The sequence below is a fragment of the Seriola aureovittata genome, chromosome 3 (genome assembly GCF_021018895.1).
Source record: "Seriola aureovittata isolate HTS-2021-v1 ecotype China chromosome 3, ASM2101889v1, whole genome shotgun sequence".
Lineage (NCBI taxonomy): Eukaryota > Metazoa > Chordata > Actinopteri > Carangiformes > Carangidae > Seriola > Seriola aureovittata.
In genome coordinates this window covers 24,423,208-24,447,664 of record NC_079366.1, presented here as the reverse complement: position 1 = coordinate 24,447,664, position 24,457 = coordinate 24,423,208, and the positions used below count along the sequence as shown (strand labels likewise).

The following is a 24,457-nucleotide window of genomic DNA, read 5'->3' as shown; positions in this document are numbered from 1 at the left end:
TTTACAGCTCGCAGGAAACATTTCAATGAAAAAAGGAAAAATTGCTCTTTGGTTAAACTGCTCAAATCTCACGTGCATATTGTGAGACTTGTTACATGCCAGAAAAAGTTGGGAACCACTGTGTAAAATGTTAAATTTCCAGTGGTACTTTTGTACTAAAATATAAAGGCCTCTCCTCCTCTTTCTGCTAGTTTCCATTTTTGCAGATCTTCCTGCAACTATTCAGATTTAAAGCCTGCACAGGAACTGACGCTTGATGAATGCCGGAGCTAATATTAACACTCAAGCATATTTCTCAAAAACACACTGGATTATCTTCTAATTAGAACACCCCATGCTGGAGTGTTTCAGTGCTTGTAAGGCAGGCCGGACCAGATGGTACTGGGATATTTCAGCTGTAACATACAGTAGGCCTGTAGGCACTCGCTGGGTAATTTACTGTACACCAACACATCAATTTTATCTCCGCTCCGTCAAGCTTTGTTTACATTACCTTTAGGTTACAGTGTTCTTTCATGTGTTTTCATGTGGGCACACATCTGTCTGTGTGTGCAGCTGTTTAAGGGGAAGTTCTTCTACTGTGATGGGCTCGATGTGACTAACATCACCAATAAAAGCCAGTGTCTGGAGGCAGGGTACCGCTGGGATCGACGGAAATACAACTTTGACAACCTGGGACAGGTTTGTCAAACACACACACACACACACACACACACACACACACACAACACACACACACACACACACACATCCATCACTGACACCTGCTCTTACGAACTGATTGATAGCATGACGCTGGTTTTCCTGTGCCTCACTCTTCCAGGCGCTGATGTCACTATTTGTGCTGTCATGTAAAGACGGCTGGGTCAGCATCATGTATGATGGCCTGGATGCTGTGGGAGTGGATCAGCAGGTGAACACACACACACACACACACACACACACACACACACACACACACACACTGGAAAATATAAAATGTGTGTGGATTAAAGAAATGAGCACTAAGGAAACATACAAACCGTTTATCCAGTGTATATTGCATTTTACTGAGTTCAGTTTGTGTTCTGTGTCGTTCTTCGGCTCCATTTGGTTTTGTTTGTTTCAAGCAGAAGGAGGAAATATTTCAGGGGAGAAGGGAAGTGTAAGGAAAGAAAAAAGGCAGAAGGATAAATAGATGTGAGTTGACAGTGCTGGCAGTTTCAGTGCTGACTCAGGACTTACATTGTCTTCTTGTTTATATGCTCTCTCCTTTTCCTCTTCTCCGCCCCTCCTCACCCTCTTTCGTCACTCTTTGGTTCACCTCTCTTTCCTTTTTGTCCCCACGCTACCTCCCCACCTCTTCTTCCTCCCTTCTGTCTCTGCTACCGCAGCCGATAAGGAACAACAACCCATGGATGCTGCTGTTCTTCATCTCTTTCCTCCTCATCGTCAGCTTCTTTGTGCTCAACATGTTTGTGGGTGTGGTGGTGGAAAACTTTCACAAGTGTCGCCAGCAGCAGGAGGAGGAGGAGGCACGGCTGAGGGAGGAGAAACGACAGCGGCGGTTGGAGAAGAGGAGGAGAAGTAAGAAAGCATGAAAGGGGAGGGGGGTGGGAGACATACAGTACATGGCCAAGAGTATGTGGACACCTGATCATTACACCTGTATGAAACTGTTAAACACGCTTCTACAACAGACTCCACTCATTTGAAGGCTTTCCACAACATTTTGGAACCTAGCTGCAGGGATTTTGCTTCCCATTCAGCCACAACAACGTTATTCCCAGTGTCCAATTCATTCTGGCTACACAGCAGCTGCCAGAGATGAGCCACTGCCATTCTAGCTAGTGTGTCACTGTCCACTCCGCCAATGACTAGGGCGTCTCACTCACAGCTTATGTGCGACTCTTTTCTCTGCTTTCTCTTCATGTTTCTGTAATGAATGTACATAAATGCCTGTATTTATTGAAAATTGACATTAATTTCGTTATGTAATGATGCCTACAGGAGTTATTGACTTCGTCTTTACATTCATATAGCCTTAGCTTTAGCATCAAATCAGCCCCAGAGTAAACATACAGTAAAAAAATAAAGAAGTAATGTAATTTTACAGTCATACACGATAAACCTCTTTTATCCGCATACATACTGTATGAGTAGGTGCATAATTTCTGCCTATATTACACTCGGATACACATTTAACGCCACTGCACACTCCCTCTCTCGCTCTGCCTCCTTTCTATCTCACTCTCCTTCTCTCTCTCCCTGCAGTGTAATCTCTAGTAGTGCTCTCCTCTTAGTCAGTTAACTGTCTGGCAGCGGACAGCGAGGGTTTTCTGCCCAAAGACACCTTGAGGTGCCATGGAGTGTGTGTGTGCATGATGGATAGGAATGAATTCCTGAGGTGGCACTTTTAGTCTGTACACACACACACACACACATGCACACACTTGGCACCCGCTTCATCAGTGACTTCATAGCCCATACCATATTTTTCCATTAGAAGAATTTTAATGACCATGTGTGTTTGTGTGTTTGTGTGTTTGTGTGTTTGTGTGTTTGTGTGTTTGTGTGTGTGTGTGTGTGTGTGTGTGTGTGTGTGTGTGTGTGTGTGTGTGTGTGTGTGTGTGTGTGTGTGTGTGTGTGTGTGTGTGTGTGTGTGTGTGTGTGATGCAGGGGCCCAGGAGAAACCATATTACGCCGACTACTCCCCACTGCGTCGATCCATCCACACCGTGTGCACCAGCCACTATCTGGATCTCTTTATCACCATTATCATCTTCACAAACCTCCTCACCATGAGCATGGAGCACTACAACCAGCCTAAGGTAACCATGGCAACACCTTTCTTCCCACCTGTCCTAGAACCATAGTAATGAAGCAGTATGCGATGGGACAGTGCAGCTACAGCGGGTTGTTGAAGTGTGTCTGTGTGTCCTGCAGTACCTCGAGGAGATACTCAAGTACTGCAATTACGTCTTCACGGTGGTTTTTGTCATCGAGGCCATTCTCAAGCTCATCGCTTTCGGCCTGCGTCGCTTTTTCAAAGAGAGGTATTCACACCCTCACGGGAACTCAAAGACTTACAAAAATACAGCATCCTCCTTAGAGAAACTGAAATTGTGCATGTGTGTGTGTGTGTGTGTGTCAAGATGGAACCAGCTGGACCTTGCCATTGTGTTGTTGTCCATCATGGGAATCACGTTAGAGGAAATAGACCTGAATGCATCCCTGCCCATCAACCCCACCATCATACGCATCATGAGAGTCCTGAGGATAACACGAGGTACTCGCACACAGTGACACAAACACAGAAACGCAAAAACAAACATGATAATATGGGAGTATGAGAGGAGCTGACACATTACAATGTTTCAGTGCTGAAGCTGTTGAAGATGGCTACAGGAATGAGAGCTCTGTTGGACACAGTGATGCAAGCTCTGCCTCAGGTAAGAGGCAGCACTGATGCTGTGAGAAAGCACTAGCCTGGTTTCCAGATCTGATGAAATGCAGACGGCTTGTTTTATTTAGCGATTTATGAGGCTTGGCACTGACCGCCTCCCACAGGATTTCCTAACATCACTGATTTCCCCTGCTGGTCGGTGTTAACCCAGTGACACCGAAATAACCACTAAACAAGCAGGCGTCCTCTTGTTTAGCTAAAGGCTAACGGCTGATTCTTAAATTTATCAGTGTGGCTGATAAATCACCAGTTAAATATCATAACTTTATGACACATAACGTCATGGCTGCTTTGGTGCAATTGTTCTGCTGCTTGTTATCTGTGAGAAGATAGAATTTGAAAGTGCAGTCTGAAAGCTTATCAAACACAAAGACACCACACAGGAGTTTACTCTCCTTTGAGGCAGGACTGTAAAATCCTGTCAAGTTATCACGGCAGTAGAGATGTTGCGATGCCATGTTTCCCTTCTCAATACCAGTTCTGCGCTCATCCGACCGTTGCATTAAAAAAAAGCTACTAACCCTGTATGGATGTGATATGATTGCTGTCATTGTTGTATAGCATGGCTCAGGTTAAACCCTTAAACGTGAACCGATTCATGAATGCCATAGAATGCCACATTTTGCGTTGCATACTGTACAAGTTGCCTTTTTACTGGTGTAACATGTTGCCAAATTTTGCTAATGTTTGACTATTTACCAGAAATAAATTCTTCTTCGCTGCTCTAAAACAGTAGTTGCCATTCGCTGGCTGCACGATGCAATTTCCTGTGTAGGCTACTGTTTTAGAGCAGCAAAGAAGAATTGTTTTATGGTAAAACTGCCGTTTTATTGCAAGTTTATTAATAAATTACGTGGTGTTGGATCAGTACATAGACTCCTGCTGTCCAATACCCGATCTAGTTTTGCTAGTATCAGTATTGGAACAACTCTGTCCCTTTCCCCTCTGCCTCGATGCTTGATTGTCCAAACAAGAGTGATTTATGAGGCATGGTTCAAACTTTTGCCATCCCAGGTGACCCATGCCATCCAATGTCAATTGGTTGGTCCACCACTTTGGTCCAGACTGACATAACTGAGCTATTCGATGTATTGTGTATTGTATATGTATTGTGTTCCTCAAGTGTCACCATGAGGTTTTAGGAAGATTTTTAGTTATAACTATTGGATGAATTGCCATGAACTTTGGTGCAGACATTCATGTCCCCAAAAGATGAATTGTAATAACTTCTTTGAACCTTTAACTTTTTATCTAGCGCCATCATCAGGTCAAAAGCTTTTTTCTTTGGTTTATGACCAATTACCTGCAAAACTAATGGCATTCACATCAGCCTCAGCTGTACTTTGTGTTAATTGCTCATTAGAAAATGTTAGCATGCAAACAGCTTTAACTAAGACGGTGACCATGTTGAACCCTTGTAGTTCCAGCTGTTAGCCTGGCCTTAGACTCTTATTGAAAATGAAATGTGTGAGTTATGATTGATGATGGCTGCGGTGTGGGGGCAGGCTTCAGGAAGGATCTACCTCAGCTCCGGGTTTGGCGGACCCTCAGGGGGGCCTATGAGAGATGAGCAAGTACAGAGAGAAAGGGGCAGGGAGGGTGATGCACGCTAAACAAGGACAAACACACATTTATAAACTGTTTGAGGCGAGGTTCTGCTTTTGAGCTTCAGTTAAATTATAACCACTTTAATTTTTCCTCACAAATTTAGAATGGGTAATTGCAAAATCATGTGGAGCTTCACGGTATTATGCAGGTGTTCCAACAAACCAGGAAAGCGGGAATCTCTAGGGCAGCAAAATACCCATCACTGCCTTCCCATCCACAAAGTTGTCTTTGAAGTGACACATCACTCCCAGGGATTGAAGCCAGGTCTCTGCAGCGGTGTCCGCGTGCTTTTCCCCCTGCACTTCATCAATAAGTCTATCCATCATGTAATTAGACATCTCCATTCCTCCTACCATGCGGGAAGGAAAGCCAGGTCCATGTGAATTGTTTTGTAATTGGAATAAACAGGCGTGTTTGTCATTCATCAGGGCTGGATCCAGGCTATGAAAGTGCACCTCTGTTTTCTCGAACTGAAATCTGAGATATGATTCAACTCCAGGTATCAGGATGGCTCCTGTTAGTTTCTAAGAAGTAGGAAACATCAATGCAGTAAGGCTTAGCAGTCTCTGTCTATGGCTTCTCTCTATCTGTTTGCATGCTTGCGTCTCTCTTGATGTATACTGTACATGTCTTTTTTTCTGTGTATCATACACTGTATATATCTGTGTGTGCGTGTAATACGTCTGTCTAGGTGGGGAATCTGGGTCTGCTCTTCATGTTGCTGTTCTTCATCTATGCAGCTCTGGGAGTTGAGCTCTTTGGAAAACTGGGTTAGTGTGTGTGTGCGTGTACATGCATGCATGCATGTGTGTGTGTGTGTGTGTGTGTGCGTGTGTGTGTGTGTGAGCATGTTAGCGTGTGTGCATGCATATGAATCGGTGCTGATGTGCAGATGTGTGTGTGTGCGTGTGTGCCTCAGCTGACACTGGTGAGATATCCGTGGATTACGTAACATGAATAAATTTTGTTGTGTTACATACATTAATTACGTCAATTTAGAATCATTGTTCTAATCAGTGCTCTAATCTAAGAACAATTCTCTCTCTTCTTTCCCCTCGACTTCCTCTCCCACACTAGCTGCCTTTAACACTCTCTTACCTCTTTTCATCCTCTTTCAGAGTGTTCAGACGAGAACCCATGTGAGGGTCTTAGTCGCCACGCTACCTTCGACAACTTTGGCATGGCTTTCCTCACACTCTTCAGGGTGTCTACCGGGGACAACTGGAATGGGATTATGAAGGTTATTCCTCTTTCTCTCCACTGCTTTGTGGGAGTTTTTAAGGAGATGGATAGACGGCAACGTCCATGTTTGTGTCTGTGCATATCTGTGTGTCTCAAAGCATCGGTTATGAGCAGGCGTTGCATTAAGCAGAGAGCAGACCACTGTTTTTATGACAGACTAAGAGCTGCTGACATTAGAGGGTTGGGAGAGTGTATTATTCTTCTGTGACGGTCTGACCGTCCTTTCACGCTCAGCTCAACATCTCCTCCTGTTGGAGAGGAGAGGAAGTACAATGGTTTGCGTTAATAGACCTGAAAATCACCTTAATCCCTTTGTCTATTATCAGTTGTCTTCATTGCTTCATAATCTTTAGTCTCTTCCTTATCCGTGTCCTCCAGGACACCCTGCGTGAGTGTCGCCCGCAGGACCGCCACTGCCTCACCTACCTGCCCTTGATCTCCCCCATTTACTTCGTCACCTTCGTCCTGACGGCTCAGTTTGTGCTGGTCAACGTGGTCGTAGCCGTCCTGATGAAGCACCTGGAGGAGAGCAACAAGGAGGCGCAGCTGGAGGAGATGGAAGAGAGGAAGGAGAGGGAGGAGATGAGGGAGAGGGAGGAGAGGAGGGAGAGGGAGAGGGAGGAGGCCAACCGTCGCCTCAGTGCTGCATCTTTGAGCGGAGACCTGGGGCCAAACGTGGACGCACCTGCTCAGGTAACGCACACTGCGAGTGTTCGTATTTCTGCATGCGTGGAAGGGGAAGGGAGTGGAGGTGACAATGACAGTGGTGATGATCTCATGTGCCAGGTGCAGGTTGAGGATGACGAGTGTTCCCATGGCAACCTGCTGAGCATGGGACGCATGCTGTCTCTCCCCAGCGACAGCTACGTTCAGCCAGTCAGATGTTCCCCTCATCCTCCTGTTGGCCACGAGGCTTACTCCAGCTACAGCTACTCAGGTACTTCAGTTATTTATAGCCAATTAAATTAAGGAGCAGGTTTTACTGTGCTATAACCACTAACTGATTGCTGTAAAGATTATTGCCTCCATGAATATCTTAGAAGACAGCTGAGGTGTGATGTGGGACACTGAGTGGCACTGTTATTAAAAGCCTGAAAGAAGAAGATATTTTTTAATAATAAGTGACAAATTGGTGGTGCCTAGCATATGTCTGCAAAGTATATTAGTGATGTTAGCTTTTTCCATGGCTGCTGGTCCTATTCCACCCTTAGTTTTTCAGGTGAGGATATCACCCTAGAGGCACTTTAGAATAGCTTGCGTCATCACCAAATCAAAAAAGAGTAACAGTGAGTTTTGAGTTAAAATAAAACGAATTACTAGAAAATAATAATAATAATACGTTTATAGAGATAAATAAAGTCCAAAAGAGATCTTATTAATAATGTCTTTTTAAATTATGTAAAACTCTACTCACAATCCCCCATGATACACTGTGCAGAGGCAATCGTACGATGCCTTGAGGCTCCACGTATGATGCCTGCAGTTAGGCGCGCTCCGAATTGCAGTCCGACCAAGGAAACAAAGCGATCCGAAGGTATTCATAAAATAAACAGTATTTATTATGAGAACGAAGTATGTTCCATCACAACAGCCCCGATTATTCACTATAACTAGAAAAATAAACAATAAAGGTTCTATAAACCTTCAGATGAGATCTGGTCAAAAAGATTATATGGTACCACTCTACCTGAGCTCTGAAAACCTCCCATGATGACGTAGACTCAGGCACTCCATGTTATATTTCTACACTAAAATATATCCTGTATAAATATAAACCCCTTTGTTAAGTGGAAAGCTAGGTTAATTAAGTAAATTAAGTTAATGATGAAGAATTTGGCACAAAACAAAATTCTAAAACAAAGGTTGACACCTTTTCAAATATTTTTAGTTGTGTATATATTTATTACTATCGTCAAATCCCATGAAACAACAATGTGATATTTCATCTCTCAATACTTTCAAATTTCCCTACTCTGTCTGTGGTACTGGGGCCTCCAGGTCCATTTGTTCCAACTGAATACAATTTAATTTTAAAGGTCATGACTATAATTTGTTAAAAAGGCTAAATATGCCCTTAAACAGAAGGGCATTTAGCAAATGTTACTGAAACAGAAGAAAATACTTGAGTGTATTTTTAGGGGTCTATTTTCAGTGGGGGATTAATACACATTTAGTGCTCTACTGAGTGTTTACAGCAGCAGGACAGTGTATGCATTGAGTCAAGATAAACTACTGTGCCCATTTTTCGCCGTAATGATGGAACATGCCACTCATCCAGTGAGACTCATTCACGTGTTTCATGGACAACAATGCAAGTCTACGGCACGGAGAGATAAGCTACTGTGCATCAGGCTTTGTGTGCACGGACAACACTTGTCAATAGGATCAGGAGTTTAGAAAAATATAGATTATCATTCACCCTTTCAAGGAGGATGCAATTTTCACACAAAAACTCATTTATAGACATTGTATGTTGTTATTCATTGTTTGATTTTTCACCTGCTTGTACGCACACAGTTCTTAAATGTTTCTGTTTACCTATCTTCTTTCAGCTTTGTTGTCATTATTTTAGATTTGTGTCCATTTATATCTGTCTTCTGAAGTTGTTCTTTTAACTGTCAGTAAGTCGAGTCTAATTCCCAGTATCTGTACACATACTTAACCAATGAAGCTGACTCTGGTTCTGATTTAGAAATATGTACCTTATTCTGTTGTTTTCCTTTCATCCATGTGCTTTTTTATTTTTTGTTGTTGTCACATTAACGTTCTGCAGGCTCCATGTCATCTCTGGGCTCCAGTGGAGGCGGCTCTCTGCTGCAGGTTCCAGGAGCTCTGCCCGTCATAAGCCACGCTTCACTGGGATCTGGACGCAGCTCAAGGCCGATGATCTGCCTCAGCACCTCTCAGAGCATCGACAGATACTCCCCACACAGACTGAGTCCGGCTGACAGCGTAGAGGGATACAGGTTTAGTCCTGCTCACAGAATAAACAGACACAGACTTAACTCAGCTCACAGCATAGATGGATACAAGTTCAGCCCGGCCCATCGGATAAACAGACACAGACTCAGCTCTGCTCACAGTATAGATGGATACAGGCTGAATCAAGAACATAAGACAGAGAGGCCTAAACTCATGTCCAGCCACAGTATAGACAGACATCCGTCACTCAGACTGAGTCCCACCCACAGTGCCAGCAGACGTCCTTCTTATTGGCTCAGCCCTGAAGACAGTTTAGACAGAAACAAGCTGAGTCCCTCCTATGTCCCAGAGAGTTCGGTTCTGAGGAGACCAGCGTCTTTACGCACTGCGAGCAGACAGTTACGGAGACAGGTGCGTTATTATCACCTTCTCTTCTCTTGTACGTATATCTATGTATAGTTTCTTTTTTTTTTTTACCATTTTCAAATACATGCTGTACAGTTTCAGAGTTTTTAGATGATTTTTCCTGCTGTTCCAGACAGCTATTGATTTCAGTTCATTTCTGTACAGTATGGAAAATCAATTAGATTAGCAGGTTTTGGGGGAGGGGAAGCAAAGTAGGTGCCAATTTGTTCAGTATTTCAGTCTTTATTTTCAGACTTTATTTATAATTTTTTAACTTTTACAGAGTCCTTACAATCCCAACTACTCATACACCCACCCACCTACAAGGACTGGATTTTGCAGTGTAGATGTGTAGGAATTGTTTCATGATCAGAAACTCTGGACCAGATAATAAACTCTTACAAAATTGTGTTTCCGCACAGAAGATCATGATATTAAATGAACATACATTATTTAGAAATTATGTTTTCATTCCATTTCCAACACTACATTTTATCTTTTGATCCAGGTCGACCTGCAAGCACCAGGCAGTACACACTTAACTTGCAATCGATTGCATTCACAGATTTTGTTCTTCAGCTGCTGTTGTGCCAAGCTACCACATAGTATTCAATCCTTTTTATATCTATCCAACACATAATGAATCCTGTGTATATGTGTGTGTGTTTGTGCGTGTGTTGTGTCTGCAGGAGGCAGTGCGCTCTGACTCTCTGGATCAGAGCGGTTCAGCTGACGATCTGGCAGAGCCTCACCTCACTGCGTCTGCTGTCCCTTCCACGCCACCACGCCAGCGATCGTCCAGTGTACACACACTGAAATATACACACCCCCAGAGGGTCATCTCATGCAGGAGCCACAGCCGGAGCCACAGTGAAACCACCGGACAAGAACATGTACCTCCTGAGCGGGCCATCTGCGGCTCGCAGCCAGAAACAGATGACGAGAAGAGGCCTGTCAGCCCGCAGAGCCTGTCCAGTCTGAAGGTCCCCGGCGGTGAATCCACCCTATCAGCCCCGCTCTGTAGCTCCAGAGCGGCCAGTCCCGGCCCCACCTCTGACCCCGGCCCCCAGTTAGACGACGCTGACGAGGAAGTCAGCCGTATTAACAGTTCTGTTCACACTCACTCGCACACACAACGCCCTCCCAGCTCCTCACACAAAAGCAGACACCTTACCCCGAGCCCCGGGGAGCACAGGAGCCGCCTCAGCCAATCAGTGTCCCCGGTGTCGGGCGGGAACAGGAAGCAGAGGATGAGCCCGCCGCCGGGGGAGGAGCCAGTTACTATGGCAACCCAGCTGATGGACAGCAGTGTTGAGCTGAGAAGGCGGACTCTATCATTTGACGCCACAACCCTCTCTCCTAATCAGCCGGAGGAGAGCTCTGTGGACGACTGAACAAACCCAGCGACGGGTGGATGGAGTGGATATTCTCTAAAGTGGAGGTAACGAACGTGCTGCTGGAGCACACGAGAGGGGCGGGAGTCGCAGTCCAAAACAGGAAGGATACCTGTTTCCTGTTTCAGGCCACGCCCCTCGCCTTGTCCCGTCCAATCACAGGATTTTCACAGGGTGTTTGAGAGGAACTCTTTGAGACTGTGTATGTATGAGTGTGTATGTGTTCAAAGACTTTTACCCCCTCAGTGCTATTTGCACACAAGATGCACACAAGAAGATGTTTCCTTTTCTTCTATCATAGTCCTAGCTTTAGTTCATACACAGTAGTCACTCTGCAGCTATATTTACCCAAACACTAACCCCTCCCCTTGCTTGCGCTTCTCTTTCTGCCCTCACTCTCATCCTTAACCTTGCACCTCAAGCCTAGGTCAGAGTACAAGACAAAATCACACAAAAGGTGCAACACCGATTAAGTTACTGATTGATCTGCTCATGTACATATAGACATGTAGACAAAGAGGTAACACAGCCAGGGACTGCAACTAACGATTATTTTGATTATTATTTCATTTTTAATCTGCAGTTTATTTTGTCTATTTATTGTTTAAGACTATAAAACATTGTTTGACGTCTTCAAACCCAAAAATCCACAACCCAGAGATATTCAATTCACTACAATTTAAGACAAAGAAAGTCACAAATCATCATGCTTGAAAATTGAGCTAATAATTAATTAATTATTAGAATAGTTGCTGCTCTTGGATAAACGATATACGCTACATCTACACACAGCATTTAATTCTCTCTAATTTACCAGAGCTGTTTACTGCAAATAAAAGTCTCACATATCGCATATTCACATATTGCTCTGTGGTGCAGAAATTGCAGTTTATGTTTACAAAAGAAATGGATTTTTAAATGATAAACTTAAAGCCTTTTTATATAAAACTGCTTAATTTGTAATTGCACACTTAGGTGGCCTGCTGGACACTTGCCATTTTATAAAAGAAATATTCCTCCAAAAAACAGATTGCACAGCAGCTTGTTGAAAGTGGAGAAAAATGAGAATCTTGTATTTAACCAAGCTGCAGTTTTTAGCTGTTAAATATGACCTCTAGTCTAATTTTTCTTACCTCTTGACCTACAGTAAACTGCCACTGGATGTTGCCTGATTATTCTCACATCACAGTCTAAGGAAACCTTGATACGTTTTTGATTTTTCTTGGACTTTCCTCCAGCGCCTGAATCCACCCTACACTGACAGTCAGAGAAATCAATTTGCCGTCGGAGCCTCTGAGTTATAAATGCTGTAGTGTGACCTAGGCTTTAGTAGTCTCTACCTCGCTTTTACCTGATCCCACCCATTCAAATGATCAGACAGCTTAGTTTTCTCACTCCCCCTCCACTTTCCTTTTCTCTGTCTTAGTATACTCAGGGTAGAGGTAGTTCAGACGCAGGTGAGTGTGAAGCATGTGATCGCAGGTCTGCAGAGATAGATTGCCCCCTGCTGTCTGCAGCCCAAGCTGGCCCGTGTTGCCGGAGGTTTGTAGAGATTATTCTGTATAATGGGTGCGGGGGTGAAATGTAGACTGAAGCAGATGTACAGAAGGGCTTTACTCCGGTGATACAACGATGTGTAAACTTTGTAGAAAAAAGGCTAAGATTATATTTTATTAACACAGCGGTGATGATATGAGAACTACAAAGGTCAATTTCTACATTTTTGAATGTCATTTTATCTGCTTGTGGTGGCGATGATGAGGATGGATGATGATGATGTTAGTGTTATAGGATGATAATGATGATGACTCTGGATGATGCAAATGTTCATATAATATTATATAATGTTCCTGCAGATTCTTGGAAGCAGGGAGTCATATACAGGAAGCTCACCTGCAGTAACATGATTGGACAGTGCTGGAATAAAACCACTTCCTTTCTGACTTTCATTTGACTCTTTAACATTGCTTCTAAATCTGTCGTCCCCCCCCCATATAAAAAAACCCCAAAAACACACACACACAGTGGAAGCGGCTGTATTCCTTCAACATGAGCTGTTTAATCTAAAAATAAAAAACACACAGCTGCAGCCTGCTGCTGCTAATGAATTAGACAAAACTCGAGTACCCTATCTAATTATGGTCTTGCAGCAGATGTTGATTAATATTCCTAACACATCCTTGGATCTTGGTCTCAATACGTAGTTATATTCAAAACTGTTTCTCACATTGCAAGAAGCAAAGAGGAAATTATTTTAAAGATGACATGAACAAAGGCAGACTCACAGCTCTGATGGTGGTTGTGGTGGTGGTGGATAGATTTTATTTTTTCATATTTCATTATACCACTTCAGCATATCACAATAAAATATTTAATCACATGAATATTTCACACTGAAACACTATAGCGTTCAGAATGCATTAAGCTGTCCTGCCTTTATTTCTCTGCCAAGAAAATGTACCAATTTCTGGGCCACCCTCGCTTGTTTGCTCACAATCTATTGGTCAAACTACATAGCTCTCTCCATTTCAGCCAATGGGAGGCTGCATGTCTGCAGGGCAGCTTGTGATTGGTCAGACTGACTGAGGACAAACAGAAGCAGACAAAACGAGCTTCACTGTCCTCCATATTTCTTTCACTAAAGACCTTGTGTCCCTTAATAAGGCAGATGGAGCATCATCACTGATCTACATCTATGTTAATCTCACCATATGAACATGCAGTCAAGGTGTGTGTGTGTGTGTGTGTGTGTGTGTGTGTGTGTGTGTGTGTGTGTGTGTGTGTGTGTGTGTGTGTGTGTGTGTGTGTGTCCTTCCAGGTGTATATACATGTGTTTCCAGGTGTACATGTATATCTGTTTCCAGGTGTGAGTGAGTACAGCTGTATTTGCGTGCGTCGATACCTGTGTGTGTGTGCAGGGACATAAGACAGTATTCTTGACACAGAGAGTTACAACTAACTAAGCTGAGCCAGCAGTTGCCATGGTGAAAATAGATCATACATCACACGACCCACAATCTTGCCAGTCCCAGGAGAGGATGGAAAGCCACTAGACAGCGAGGCAGGAAGTTGTCCGTGCGGTGTTGTACAACTCACACCTCCTCTTTCTTTCATTCTGTCTGTCCATCTGTCTGTCTCTAGAAGGCCGGAGCCATGGGTCTCTGCTGTGTGAGTTTCTGGGGGTCCAGGGTTTCAGTGAAGGGCGGGGCTTGATAGGGGTTGGTGGTTACTATGGTAGCACCGTTGGCAATGGGGTACGGTGTAGCTCGAGCGTTGCAGGGGGCGGGCTCCAGGTGTTGCCATGTGAACAAGTTTGTGTTGCTGCCGGTTAAGAAGCGTCGCAGTGCGCTCAGCGTCAGTACAGCCTGTTAGTAACAAACACACACACACACACACACACACAGGCATTAGCAGACTGTTAGTCACACACTGATTTATTTGCATTAGAAATGCATGATTACTGTTTACCGCTTTTTCACTGCAGACTAATGTTAAAGATCAACTGAAGGCAGTGAAACGCAAAGTCCCCCATTCAGTTTCTACTGGACACAAGCAAAACTTCACAATGCATTGTGGGATTGCAGGCAACGCGGAACTGACCTGCGATGTGAAAAACTTAACTAGGACATCATTAGTTTTGTAAGTGTTTAGTGGAAGTCACTGATCACCAAAGTCAGTATGATTTCATGGCAGTCCATCCAATAGCTTTGAGATATTTCTGTCTGGACCAAAGTGGTGGAATATATATATATATATATATATATATATATGAAGTTCATTTACTCAAGTACTGTACTTCAGTACAATGTACAGAAATTGCATTTATTATTATCACCTGAGCAGTGCAGAAACTGAGCTCCAGGAACTTATCTCCAAAGTGGATGGAGAACAGTTACACCATGTAAAGTTCCTGCAATGGAAAAGCTCTATTACACAAACCTTCACACGTGCTCAGTTTGGGTAAAAGTGCAGTTACACAAACAGGAGAGGAGGGTTGAAGAAACTAAATCATAGCAGCAGAGACCACTGTGTCCTGACTTTGAGAATATAGTTTGTGTCAAACTCCAAAAATGCTGGCTGCTCTATTTCCCATAAAGCAACTTCAGAGCATATAGCCTCCCTAGTTAGTAAACAACCACATTTCTCAAACTCCATTCTCCATTCTGTTTGTTTTTGTTAAAAATGAATCTCCAAACTCAGATTAAATCAACAATAGTGAAATCACTCAGGGCATTTTCTCAGACTTTAGAAAGCCGGAAAACATTAAACAAATGTTTTCACAGGCTGAGTTGTCCCCCTCATGACTAGTAAACCAACTTTAATGTGTAAAATCAGAAGACTTCCTCAAAAAGTATCGAAAGTCTAAAGAAAATACATTTCGTTCTTTGTCACATGCTATAAATCCTCTACAGAAGAATATTGGAATGATTTACCACAGGACTGTTGGGGGGAAAAATGACTTGACTAAAAGTAAAAGTAACTTTTGTATCATACTGTACATCCTTGACACAATTACAGTTTAACCTCTTCACATCCTCTGACACTGAGATGAATGGCTGTTTTATGTTTCGTGGAGAGATTTTAAAAGGCTCCATTGAGTTACCACTGGATAATAAATCAGTTGGTTTCTGTCTGAGCGGTGATGCCTTGTGGCATTGCAATTTCTTTTTAAAGTTTAATTTAACAAAGGAGCTATCACTGGGAACAATGTTCTCTTTTTCAGGAAGACCTTGTTCACACGCACACGGTCGAACACACATTCACACAAGAAAACCTCCCAGTAAAACCAGAGTCTGACCAGTTCCAGTTGAGCGCCCTCTGAGCAGCTCAGCTGGAACTGTGTTCACACACTTTGAGGGTTAAGGGCCTTGGTCAAGGGGACTTAAGTGGTGGTCATGAAGTGTGTGTAAGTTCTATTCTTTGACCCCCCCCCCCCCCGATTAAAACTAATATGAATCTTTGCAGTTTTTGTTTTACACATATGATTACATTTTGTCTGATGTACGGTGGATTGCAGCTCATTGCATTGAGCATCAACTTCATTATCCATATAGTTATATAGATCCATAAATCATTTTTTTTCTTCACATTGTTGTGTCAGCTTAGACCACATCACTCAGCCGTATTTTCCCACTACTTAATGGACTTTGAGTGTGTGAGTGTGTGTGTATTAGACTAAAGAGAGGGTGGGAGGGGTGCTAGGCAGCAACCTCTGCTTGTCCTCCATGAAGGAAATGCTCTTAACTGTGTTCATTGCCAGCAGACACTGATAACCCTGAAAATATAACATACACACACACACACTCCTGGTCATACACATAAATATGATGATGACGATGATTATGATGATGAAGTCAGATACATATAAATTTACACACACAGACAGAGGACAGATGTATACACAGGTTTAAGTATACAGACCCAGGTGAGGATGGAGAAGAAGCAGAAAGCGATGGTGGCTCTGGCAGCGTCGGAGCCCTGGGCCAATGGCAGCTCGTCTTGAGAGGTCGCCTGCCACTGATTGGCCAGAAAACAGAAGCCAACGAACCACAGGAAGCTGGCGAGGCCTGGAGGAGCGACGAAGAGGGGCTTTAGGGCTTTGGGGCTTTAGGTTGTAAAAGGTAATGCGGATTATCTTTAAAACTTGTTCTCTCTCATAAGCCTAATTTGCTTTTAATTTAGCAACCTGCTTCACACAAAGATAACATTGTTTCAGTTGTTGTTAACAATCACACTGGCAAAACTTTCTCACTGTATTCACTAACATCAGGTGGGTTTCAATCCACTTGTTTCTTAGTGCGTTGGTGTATTGATAAAAGCAAAATGTAACAAAGTGCAACTGAAACAGACCTAGCGAATTAATCATGACGTACATGAATGTGACTTAATTTGGCTAAATTTTGCATATTTGCATGGAAACCCATTCATTAAATTTACAAGTAAAAATCATGTAACATCAAAACTAAGAGACTACAGTCATATTAGCATCTCTGTGAGTCGTTGCACAGTAGCAATTTGAGCTGAATGCTAATTTCAGCATGCTGACATGCTTTCAAAGACACTTTATCTTAGTTTAGCATGCTAACATTTACTAAACACAAACTACAACTGGGGCTGATGGGAATGTCAATACTTTTGCAGGTATTTGTTCGTTAGAGAGATTAAAAGTTTGACCTGATGATAATGCCATATAAAATTTCTAACCCTAACCCTATGGATCAACAAAGTTCTTACAATCCTAAGGCTAACATGACTACATGTCAATATCACATGGTGACCACCCCCTAAATCATATGCTGCTTTATCATCTATTTTACTCTAAATGGGACAAGAACTTAAAAATTGTTTCTGTATTGTGCAAGACTTGAAACCAACCACTGAAACCATAATTCATTAGGAAAAGTAGGATCGTTTTCTCATAGATTTCTAAACAATCTGACTTCTTTTTGCAACCAGGGGCGTCGCCCCCTTCTGGTCATTAGAAAGAATGCAGGTTTAGGGCACTTCCGCATTGGCTTCACTTTTGAGATCTAGAGTCTATATCCAATTTCCAAATCCAATAGTTGTTGAGACATTTCACCCAAAACCACAAATGTCAACCTCACAGTGGCACTAGAGGAAAAGTCAGGGGATTGAGATTCTTTGTCTAAGAACCATAAATATTTGTACAATATTTTGTGACAATCAAACTAGCAGATGTTGACATATTACAATGGATACATGAAAACTAAAAGCCAGGGGGTCATGTCATTGCTGTGAGGTTGACAGACGACCGGGAGAGACTGCAGGGCATAACCCCACATAAAACCATACTGTGCCACTTTTACACTTTTGTTTTCATGTGGATAAAACAACTTAGCTATAATGTAATAATTTGTGAGCTTTAGTGGTGCTGGTAGTCTGCTTTTGTTACTGAGCCAGGCTAGCTGTTTCCCCTGTGTCCAGTCTTTGTGCTAAGCTAAGCTAACTGGTTGCCATAGCAAGTGTCACACATTGGTGAAATGTTTGATTTTACCCGGAATTTGCTTTACCTTATTCTGTTTTAATCTGGTCCAGTTGTATGTCTTTCACATACCTACAAGCTCCATGATGTTTGTGTTTATTCATACCAGAGAAGACGAGGTCCAGCAGGACGGCGCGTCTTCTGTCCCTGACGCTGCTGATGGTGGGAAAGTAAACGTCCAGGATCATGAAACAGATACTGCCGAGGAAACAGGCCACGCCAATAGTCACACCAAAGTTACAGGCGTCAGCGTTGTTGTTGAAGATGCAGAGCAAACGCTCACTGCCGATGTTGATGTAGCCCTCATTCACAATGCAGCTGAACACCACTATGGAGAAAACCTGCAGGGAAAAACACGTGGGCTGGTTTATTATCTAACAGGTAAAAGAGAATGAACTCACACTGGTGTATGAATGCCTTTCATTCCTCATACATGCCATACACACACACTCACCAGTACAAACAAACACTGCTGCTGTGCTGAGAGAAGCTGTTTTCAAGATACAATGTTAGTCATGCAATAGTTTTAAAGGTGTAGTTCACCCAAATTACAAAAAACAAACCAAGAACCATATTTTCACGAGTTACCCCTGGTGGTACATCTAGCTGTCCGGATACTTTAGAGATTATCTGGGAAAGTAATGCTGTATAAGTGCTGTAGAATAAGTTGATATAAATTGTCATACAGTTTGGTGAAGTGGGGATCAAGAAACAAAATTTAACTAACTTTAACAAAACACCTTCCTGAACCATGCAGTTTCAGTTTTATTTGCAAAGATTTTGAGACGTCCACTGCTGGTAAGAACTGACAAGCCGTGTCTTTCCAGGAACAATATTCTGAGGACCACAGACAAAATCCCATTTACTAGAGTTTGATTAATGCAAAGGGGCAAAATGAGCTGCAGGCCCTGATTTCTACCTCTTCTGCCCTCAGGTTAGTCTTGTTATAATTTGATCAAATACTAATTTACGTAGGGAGAATGTAAGCTGAAATATTAAAGCTACCATGTGGAGTTTTTGACCACCAGTAGTGCTATGGAGCAATATTTTTACAGGTGTGTCCCTGTTTCGTTTTTTATCATGCACACACAAGAGGAGGCACATGCAACCGTAACAGCACATGAGACATTGTGAGATACATGTTTTAGTGACAAACATTAAATGTAAACATAGCATTTGTCTCTTTACAAGAAAACACACATTGAAAGGGCACATTTAAAGGTATTGTCTAATACTTAGGGTGAACTGATCCTATTAAGATATTTACTAAGATGTTTACTTAAGTCCTTACAAAATGTACATGGTAATCTAAGACATTCATTGAGTGACTGTACCTACAGAATATGTGACAATAAAAGACTGTCAACAGCAAGCAAAATAAATATGAAAACATAATTTTCATTTACAAAATCTTCCATTTCTCTATTAGAGCTGATTTTTCTTTAAAAAAAAACAACAACAAACAACAAGACTCTGGTTTTTGCTTCCAATTTGAGGGTATTTGCTGCTTTTCTTTGTCTTTTGATGATGTGATAATAAATTCAAAATATTTGCTTTTTGAAGGGTTTGTGTGACATAACAAGCATTTTTCAGTATTACTCATATGTTATAGACTTATAGAACAATTACTTGCGAAAATAATCATGAGTTTCGGTCCTAATCTTTACCTACAGCTGTTTATTGTAAGGTCTATGTGTCACATTGTTTATTGCACTGACCTATTCCATTTTGTAATATCTCTATATTTTTCTTACGTGAAGTGCCTCTTTATGACCTGACTGTGTGTTTACTACACTGTATTTCATTTTGCAGTTATATGCTTTGTTTCAAGAAGGAATGGAAAATTGCTTCTGACAAATAACTGAATTGAATTATGAGACACAGAGACAGAGGCTTGATGTGCAGCTGTTAACTTGCTATGTCTCCTTTAATACCAAATTGTTCCTTGTTCCCTCAGTGCAAATTAGAGGCTGTTTGGTGACTCACAGCTGCACAGCATCACACCACAGAAACGACAAGAGATGTGTTACCTTCTGGTTGGGGGGCATTTAAATCTAAAGCGTTCACATTAGCGCAATCCAGACACAAAGAGGCCCCAGATATGTATGTTAATCAGACGCTGGTCCTGAAGCTCCAGCCACAAGCTGCATCACTGAAATGATTTCTGCAATACGATCCTGAGATGAATCTCACAGCAGAGCTTTAACTCAAACGTCCACAGCCTTTCATAAAAATACCGATTTATCTTAATCCCAACCTGACTGGATAAAAGACACATCAGCAGAGAGGGAGGCAGAGATAAAAAAGAATGTGAATGGGAGAGAGACAGAGAGGAGGGGTGCAGGTAGGCCCGTCCATTGATGATAACCGACACATTGCGGAGGAGACTTACCCACGACAGCAGTCTGAGGATGGTCCGGGGATGCGTGAAGAAGGCAACCGGATCGAAGGCGAGGCTCCCGGCCTTCCCGGCGCCGTACGCGCCCGCTGGCTCCATCCCTCCGGGTTTCTGCAGCCTGACGCCTGCCGAGAGAACGAGAGGAGACGGTCAGAGAGCTGCGCGAAGCGGCGGCGTCCTCCTCCAGCCTCCGTGTGAAGTCACACCGCGTCACCGAAAGCAGATCACAGGCTGCTGCAGAATTAACTGTGAACACTCATTACGGTTTTAAATTAAAATTGTAATATATTTTTTTCTTTTTTTGTTCAGGAGATTTTAGGCTCATGAAGAGCACCTGCCCCCTATATAGTCAAGCTTACATTACCCATAATAAACTATTGCAATAGGTAGGCTATATTAATTAGGGCTGGGCTGTACTTCAGTATGATAATTTATTAACACTCAATGGAATCATATCATCAAGGGCGTAGGTTTGCATATGGGCGATAGGGGCATGTCCCTACCAATAATTTGGCAGGACAGAATTGTTTCTGCCAAGATTTGAGTGAACTCACTCGCACTGTTTGGAGTGAAGTCATATGAGATCATACCAGTATGCCTTCCAAGAGGCTTCGTCTCCAGGACAACCGATTTAGGCATGCCAGCTACATGTTCACCCAATACGCCAACCTGCATGGGTTTCATTTGGGAACTATAGTTTCCTTCCGCAATCCAAAGACATGCGCATTGAGTTAATTGGAAGATCATATGTCATGTGATGTTTTTCTGACATTTTTATGCGATACTATACTATGATGTTTTTGACATTTTATGCCTTACTGTACTATGACGTTTTTTGAAATTTTTATGCCTTATTTTTCTATGATTTTTTATACAAGGCTATACTATGATGTTTTTTGACATTTTTATGACATACTATACTATGACCATTTTTGACATTTTTGTCTTAATATACTATGACAATTTTATACCATACTATACTATTACGTTTTCTATCTATGACGTTTTTTGAGAATTTTATGACATACTATGCCATACTATGACGTTTTTTGAACATTTTATGCCACACTATACCATGACATTTTTTCACATTTTTATGCCTTACTGTACTATGACTTTTTATGCCAGGCTATACTATGATGTTTTTTGACATTTTTATGCTATAATATACTATGACGTTTTTTGAGAATTTTATGCCATGACGTTTTTTTTTTTTTTACCTTTAATGCCATACTGTGCCATACTAGGTAATACTATGACGCTTTTTGGCATTTTTATGCCATACAATACTATGATGTTTTTTGACATTTTTATAACTTACTATACTATGACAATTTTATACCATACTATACTATGACGTTTTCTGAGAAATTTATGACATACTATATACTATGACGTTTTTTGAGAATTTTATGACATACTATGCCATACTATGATGTTTTTGGACATTTTTATGCCTTAATATACTATCACATTTTTTTTGTCATACTATACTATGATGTTTCTTGAATTTTTTTATGCCATACTATATTATGACGTTTTTTTTTTTAACTTTTTATGCCATACGTTTTTTGATATTTTTGTGCCTTACTGCACTATGTCTTTTTATGCCAGGCTATACAATGATGTTTTTTGACATTTTTATCCCATAATATACCATGACGTTTTTTTTTTACATTTTTATGCCATACTGTACTATGACTTTTTATGCCAGGCTATACTATGATGTTTTTTGACATTTTTATGCCATAATATACTATGACGTTTATTGACATTTTTATGCCATTCTATACTATGACGTTTTTTGAACTTTTTATGCCATACTGTACTATGACTTTTTATGCCAGGCTATACTATGATGTTTTTTTCGACATTTTTATGCAATAATATAATATGACGTTTTCTGACATTTTTATGCCATACTATACTATGACATTTTTGAACTTTTTATGACATACTATACTATGACGTTTTTTGATATTCTTGTGCCTTACTGCACTATGACTTTTTATGCCAGGCTATACTATGATGTTTTTTGACATTGTTATGCCTTACTGTACTATGACTTTTTATGCCAGGCTATACTATGATGTTTTTTGACATTTTTGTGCCATAATATACTAAGACGGTTTTTGTCATTTTTATGCCATACTATACTATGATGTTTTTTTTACATTTTAATGCCATACTATACTATGATGTTTTTGACATTTTTATGCCATACTATACTATGACGTTTTTTGTTTTTTTTGTTTTTTTTTACTTTTTATGCCATTCTATATATGACGTTTTTTTGTTTTTTTAAAAAAAACTTTTTATGCCATTCTATACTATGACGTTTTTTGAACTTTTTATGCCATACTGTACTATGATGTTTTTTGACATTTTTATGCCATACTATACTATAACGTTTTCGAACTTTTTATGCCATAGTACTCTATGACGTTTTTTGAGAATTTTATAACATACTATATATAATTTATGATTTTTTCAACATTTCCATGCCTCAATACGCTATGGAGCGTTCAGTTCTCACGATACTTTGATGTTTTGTTCATTTAAAATAAAGTTATACGTGTATATACGGAATAGTATAGTGGTTAAAACTGATGCTTCAAAAGCGGAAGTTCGTAAGTTCGAATCCCAGCCTCGGCCACTTTTTGTGGAGTTTGCATGATCTACCTGTGACTGAGCGGGTTATCATGTGGAAGGACATGCACAATAGGTTAATTGACAACTGTGACTGACGCTTTCATGCCTTATGATGTTTTTGAGAATTTTATGCCATACTATACTATGACATTTTTTGAGAATTTTATAACATACTATATATAATTTGTTTTTTGACATTTTTATGCCTTACTGTAGTATGACTTTTTATGCCAGGCTATACTATGATGTTTTTCGACATTTTTATGCAATAATATACTATGACATTTCTTGACATTTTTATGCCATACTATACTATGACGTTTTCAAACTTTTTATGCCATACTATACCATGCCGTTTTTTCACATTTTTATGCCCTACTGTACTATGACTTTTTATGCCAGGCTATACTATGATGTTTTTCTGACATTTTTATGCCATAATATACTATGATGTTTTTTGACATTTTTATGCCATACTATACTATGACGTTTTTTGAGAAATTTATGCCTTATTATACTATGATGTTTTTGACATTTTTATGCCATACTATACTATGACGTTTTTTTTTTGTTTGTTTTTTTTTTACTTTTTATGCCATTCTATATATGACGTTTTTTTGTTTTTTTTTAAAAAACTTTTTATGCCATTCTATACTATGACGTTTTTTGAACTTTTTATGCCATACTGTACTATGATGTTTTTTGACATTTTTATGCCATACTATACTATAACGTTTTCGAACTTTTTATGCCATAGTACTCTATGACGTTTTTTGAGAATTTTATAACATACTATATATAATTTATGATTTTTTCAACATTTCCATGCCTCAATACGCTATGGAGCGTTCAGTTCTCACGATACTTTGATGTTTTGTTCATTTAAAATAAAGTTATACGTGTATATACGGAATAGTATAGTGGTTAAAACTGATGCTTCAAAAGCGGAAGTTCGTAAGTTCGAATCCCAGCCTCGGCCACTTTTTGTGGAGTTTGCATGATCTACCTGTGACTGAGCGGGTTATCATGTGGAAGGACATGCACAATAGGTTAATTGACAACTGTGACTGACGCTTTCATGCCTTATGATGTTTTTGAGAATTTTATGCCATACTATACTATGACATTTTTTGAGAATTTTATAACATACTATATATAATTTGTTTTTTGACATTTTTATGCCTTACTGTAGTATGACTTTTTATGCCAGGCTATACTATGATGTTTTTTCGACATTTTTATGCAATAATATACTATGACATTTCTTGACATTTTTATGCCATACTATACTATGACGTTTTCAAACTTTTTATGCCATACTATACCATGCCGTTTTTTCACATTTTTATGCCCTACTGTACTATGACTTTTTATGCCAGGCTATACTA

The 24,457-nt window shown here is 40.9% G+C and overlaps 2 protein-coding genes across 3 annotated transcripts in view; one reads left to right on the top strand and one right to left on the bottom strand.

Moving 5' to 3' along the window:
* Positions 1–12,965, top strand: part of LOC130166701 (voltage-dependent T-type calcium channel subunit alpha-1H-like) — a 32,741-nt gene extending 19,776 nt beyond the window's left edge. Inside the window, exons 21-33 of the mRNA XM_056372416.1 lie at positions 556–681; positions 824–913; positions 1,374–1,566; positions 2,659–2,810; positions 2,926–3,035; positions 3,135–3,268; positions 3,361–3,431; positions 5,745–5,823; positions 6,172–6,293; positions 6,674–6,988; positions 7,082–7,232; positions 9,069–9,628; positions 10,312–12,965. Of these exons, the coding sequence (XP_056228391.1) occupies positions 556–681; positions 824–913; positions 1,374–1,566; positions 2,659–2,810; positions 2,926–3,035; positions 3,135–3,268; positions 3,361–3,431; positions 5,745–5,823; positions 6,172–6,293; positions 6,674–6,988; positions 7,082–7,232; positions 9,069–9,628; positions 10,312–11,016 (2,808 nt within the window). The 3' untranslated portion in view covers positions 11,017–12,965. The remainder of the gene's footprint in view (positions 1–555; positions 682–823; positions 914–1,373; positions 1,567–2,658; positions 2,811–2,925; positions 3,036–3,134; positions 3,269–3,360; positions 3,432–5,744; positions 5,824–6,171; positions 6,294–6,673; positions 6,989–7,081; positions 7,233–9,068; positions 9,629–10,311) is intronic.
* A 339-nt stretch (positions 12,966–13,304) lies between these two features.
* LOC130164211 (synaptogyrin-3-like) lies at positions 13,305–20,783 on the bottom strand. Of its 2 annotated transcripts, none has more exons than XM_056368778.1 (4): positions 20,412–20,764; positions 18,126–18,360; positions 16,438–16,583; positions 13,305–14,381 (listed from the first exon to the last, which is right to left on the bottom strand). In XM_056368778.1, exons 1-4 carry the CDS (start codon positions 20,514–20,516, stop codon positions 14,154–14,156), a joined length of 714 nt encoding a protein of 237 aa, XP_056224753.1. In that variant the 5' UTR covers positions 20,517–20,764; the 3' UTR covers positions 13,305–14,153. The 2 variants fall into 2 exon arrangements, with proteins under 2 accessions (XP_056224753.1, XP_056224762.1); XM_056368787.1 differs by lacking the exon at positions 13,305–14,381 and adding an exon at positions 14,404–16,291 and having other exon boundaries at positions 20,412–20,783.
* Positions 20,784–24,457: the final 3,674 nt, after the last annotated feature.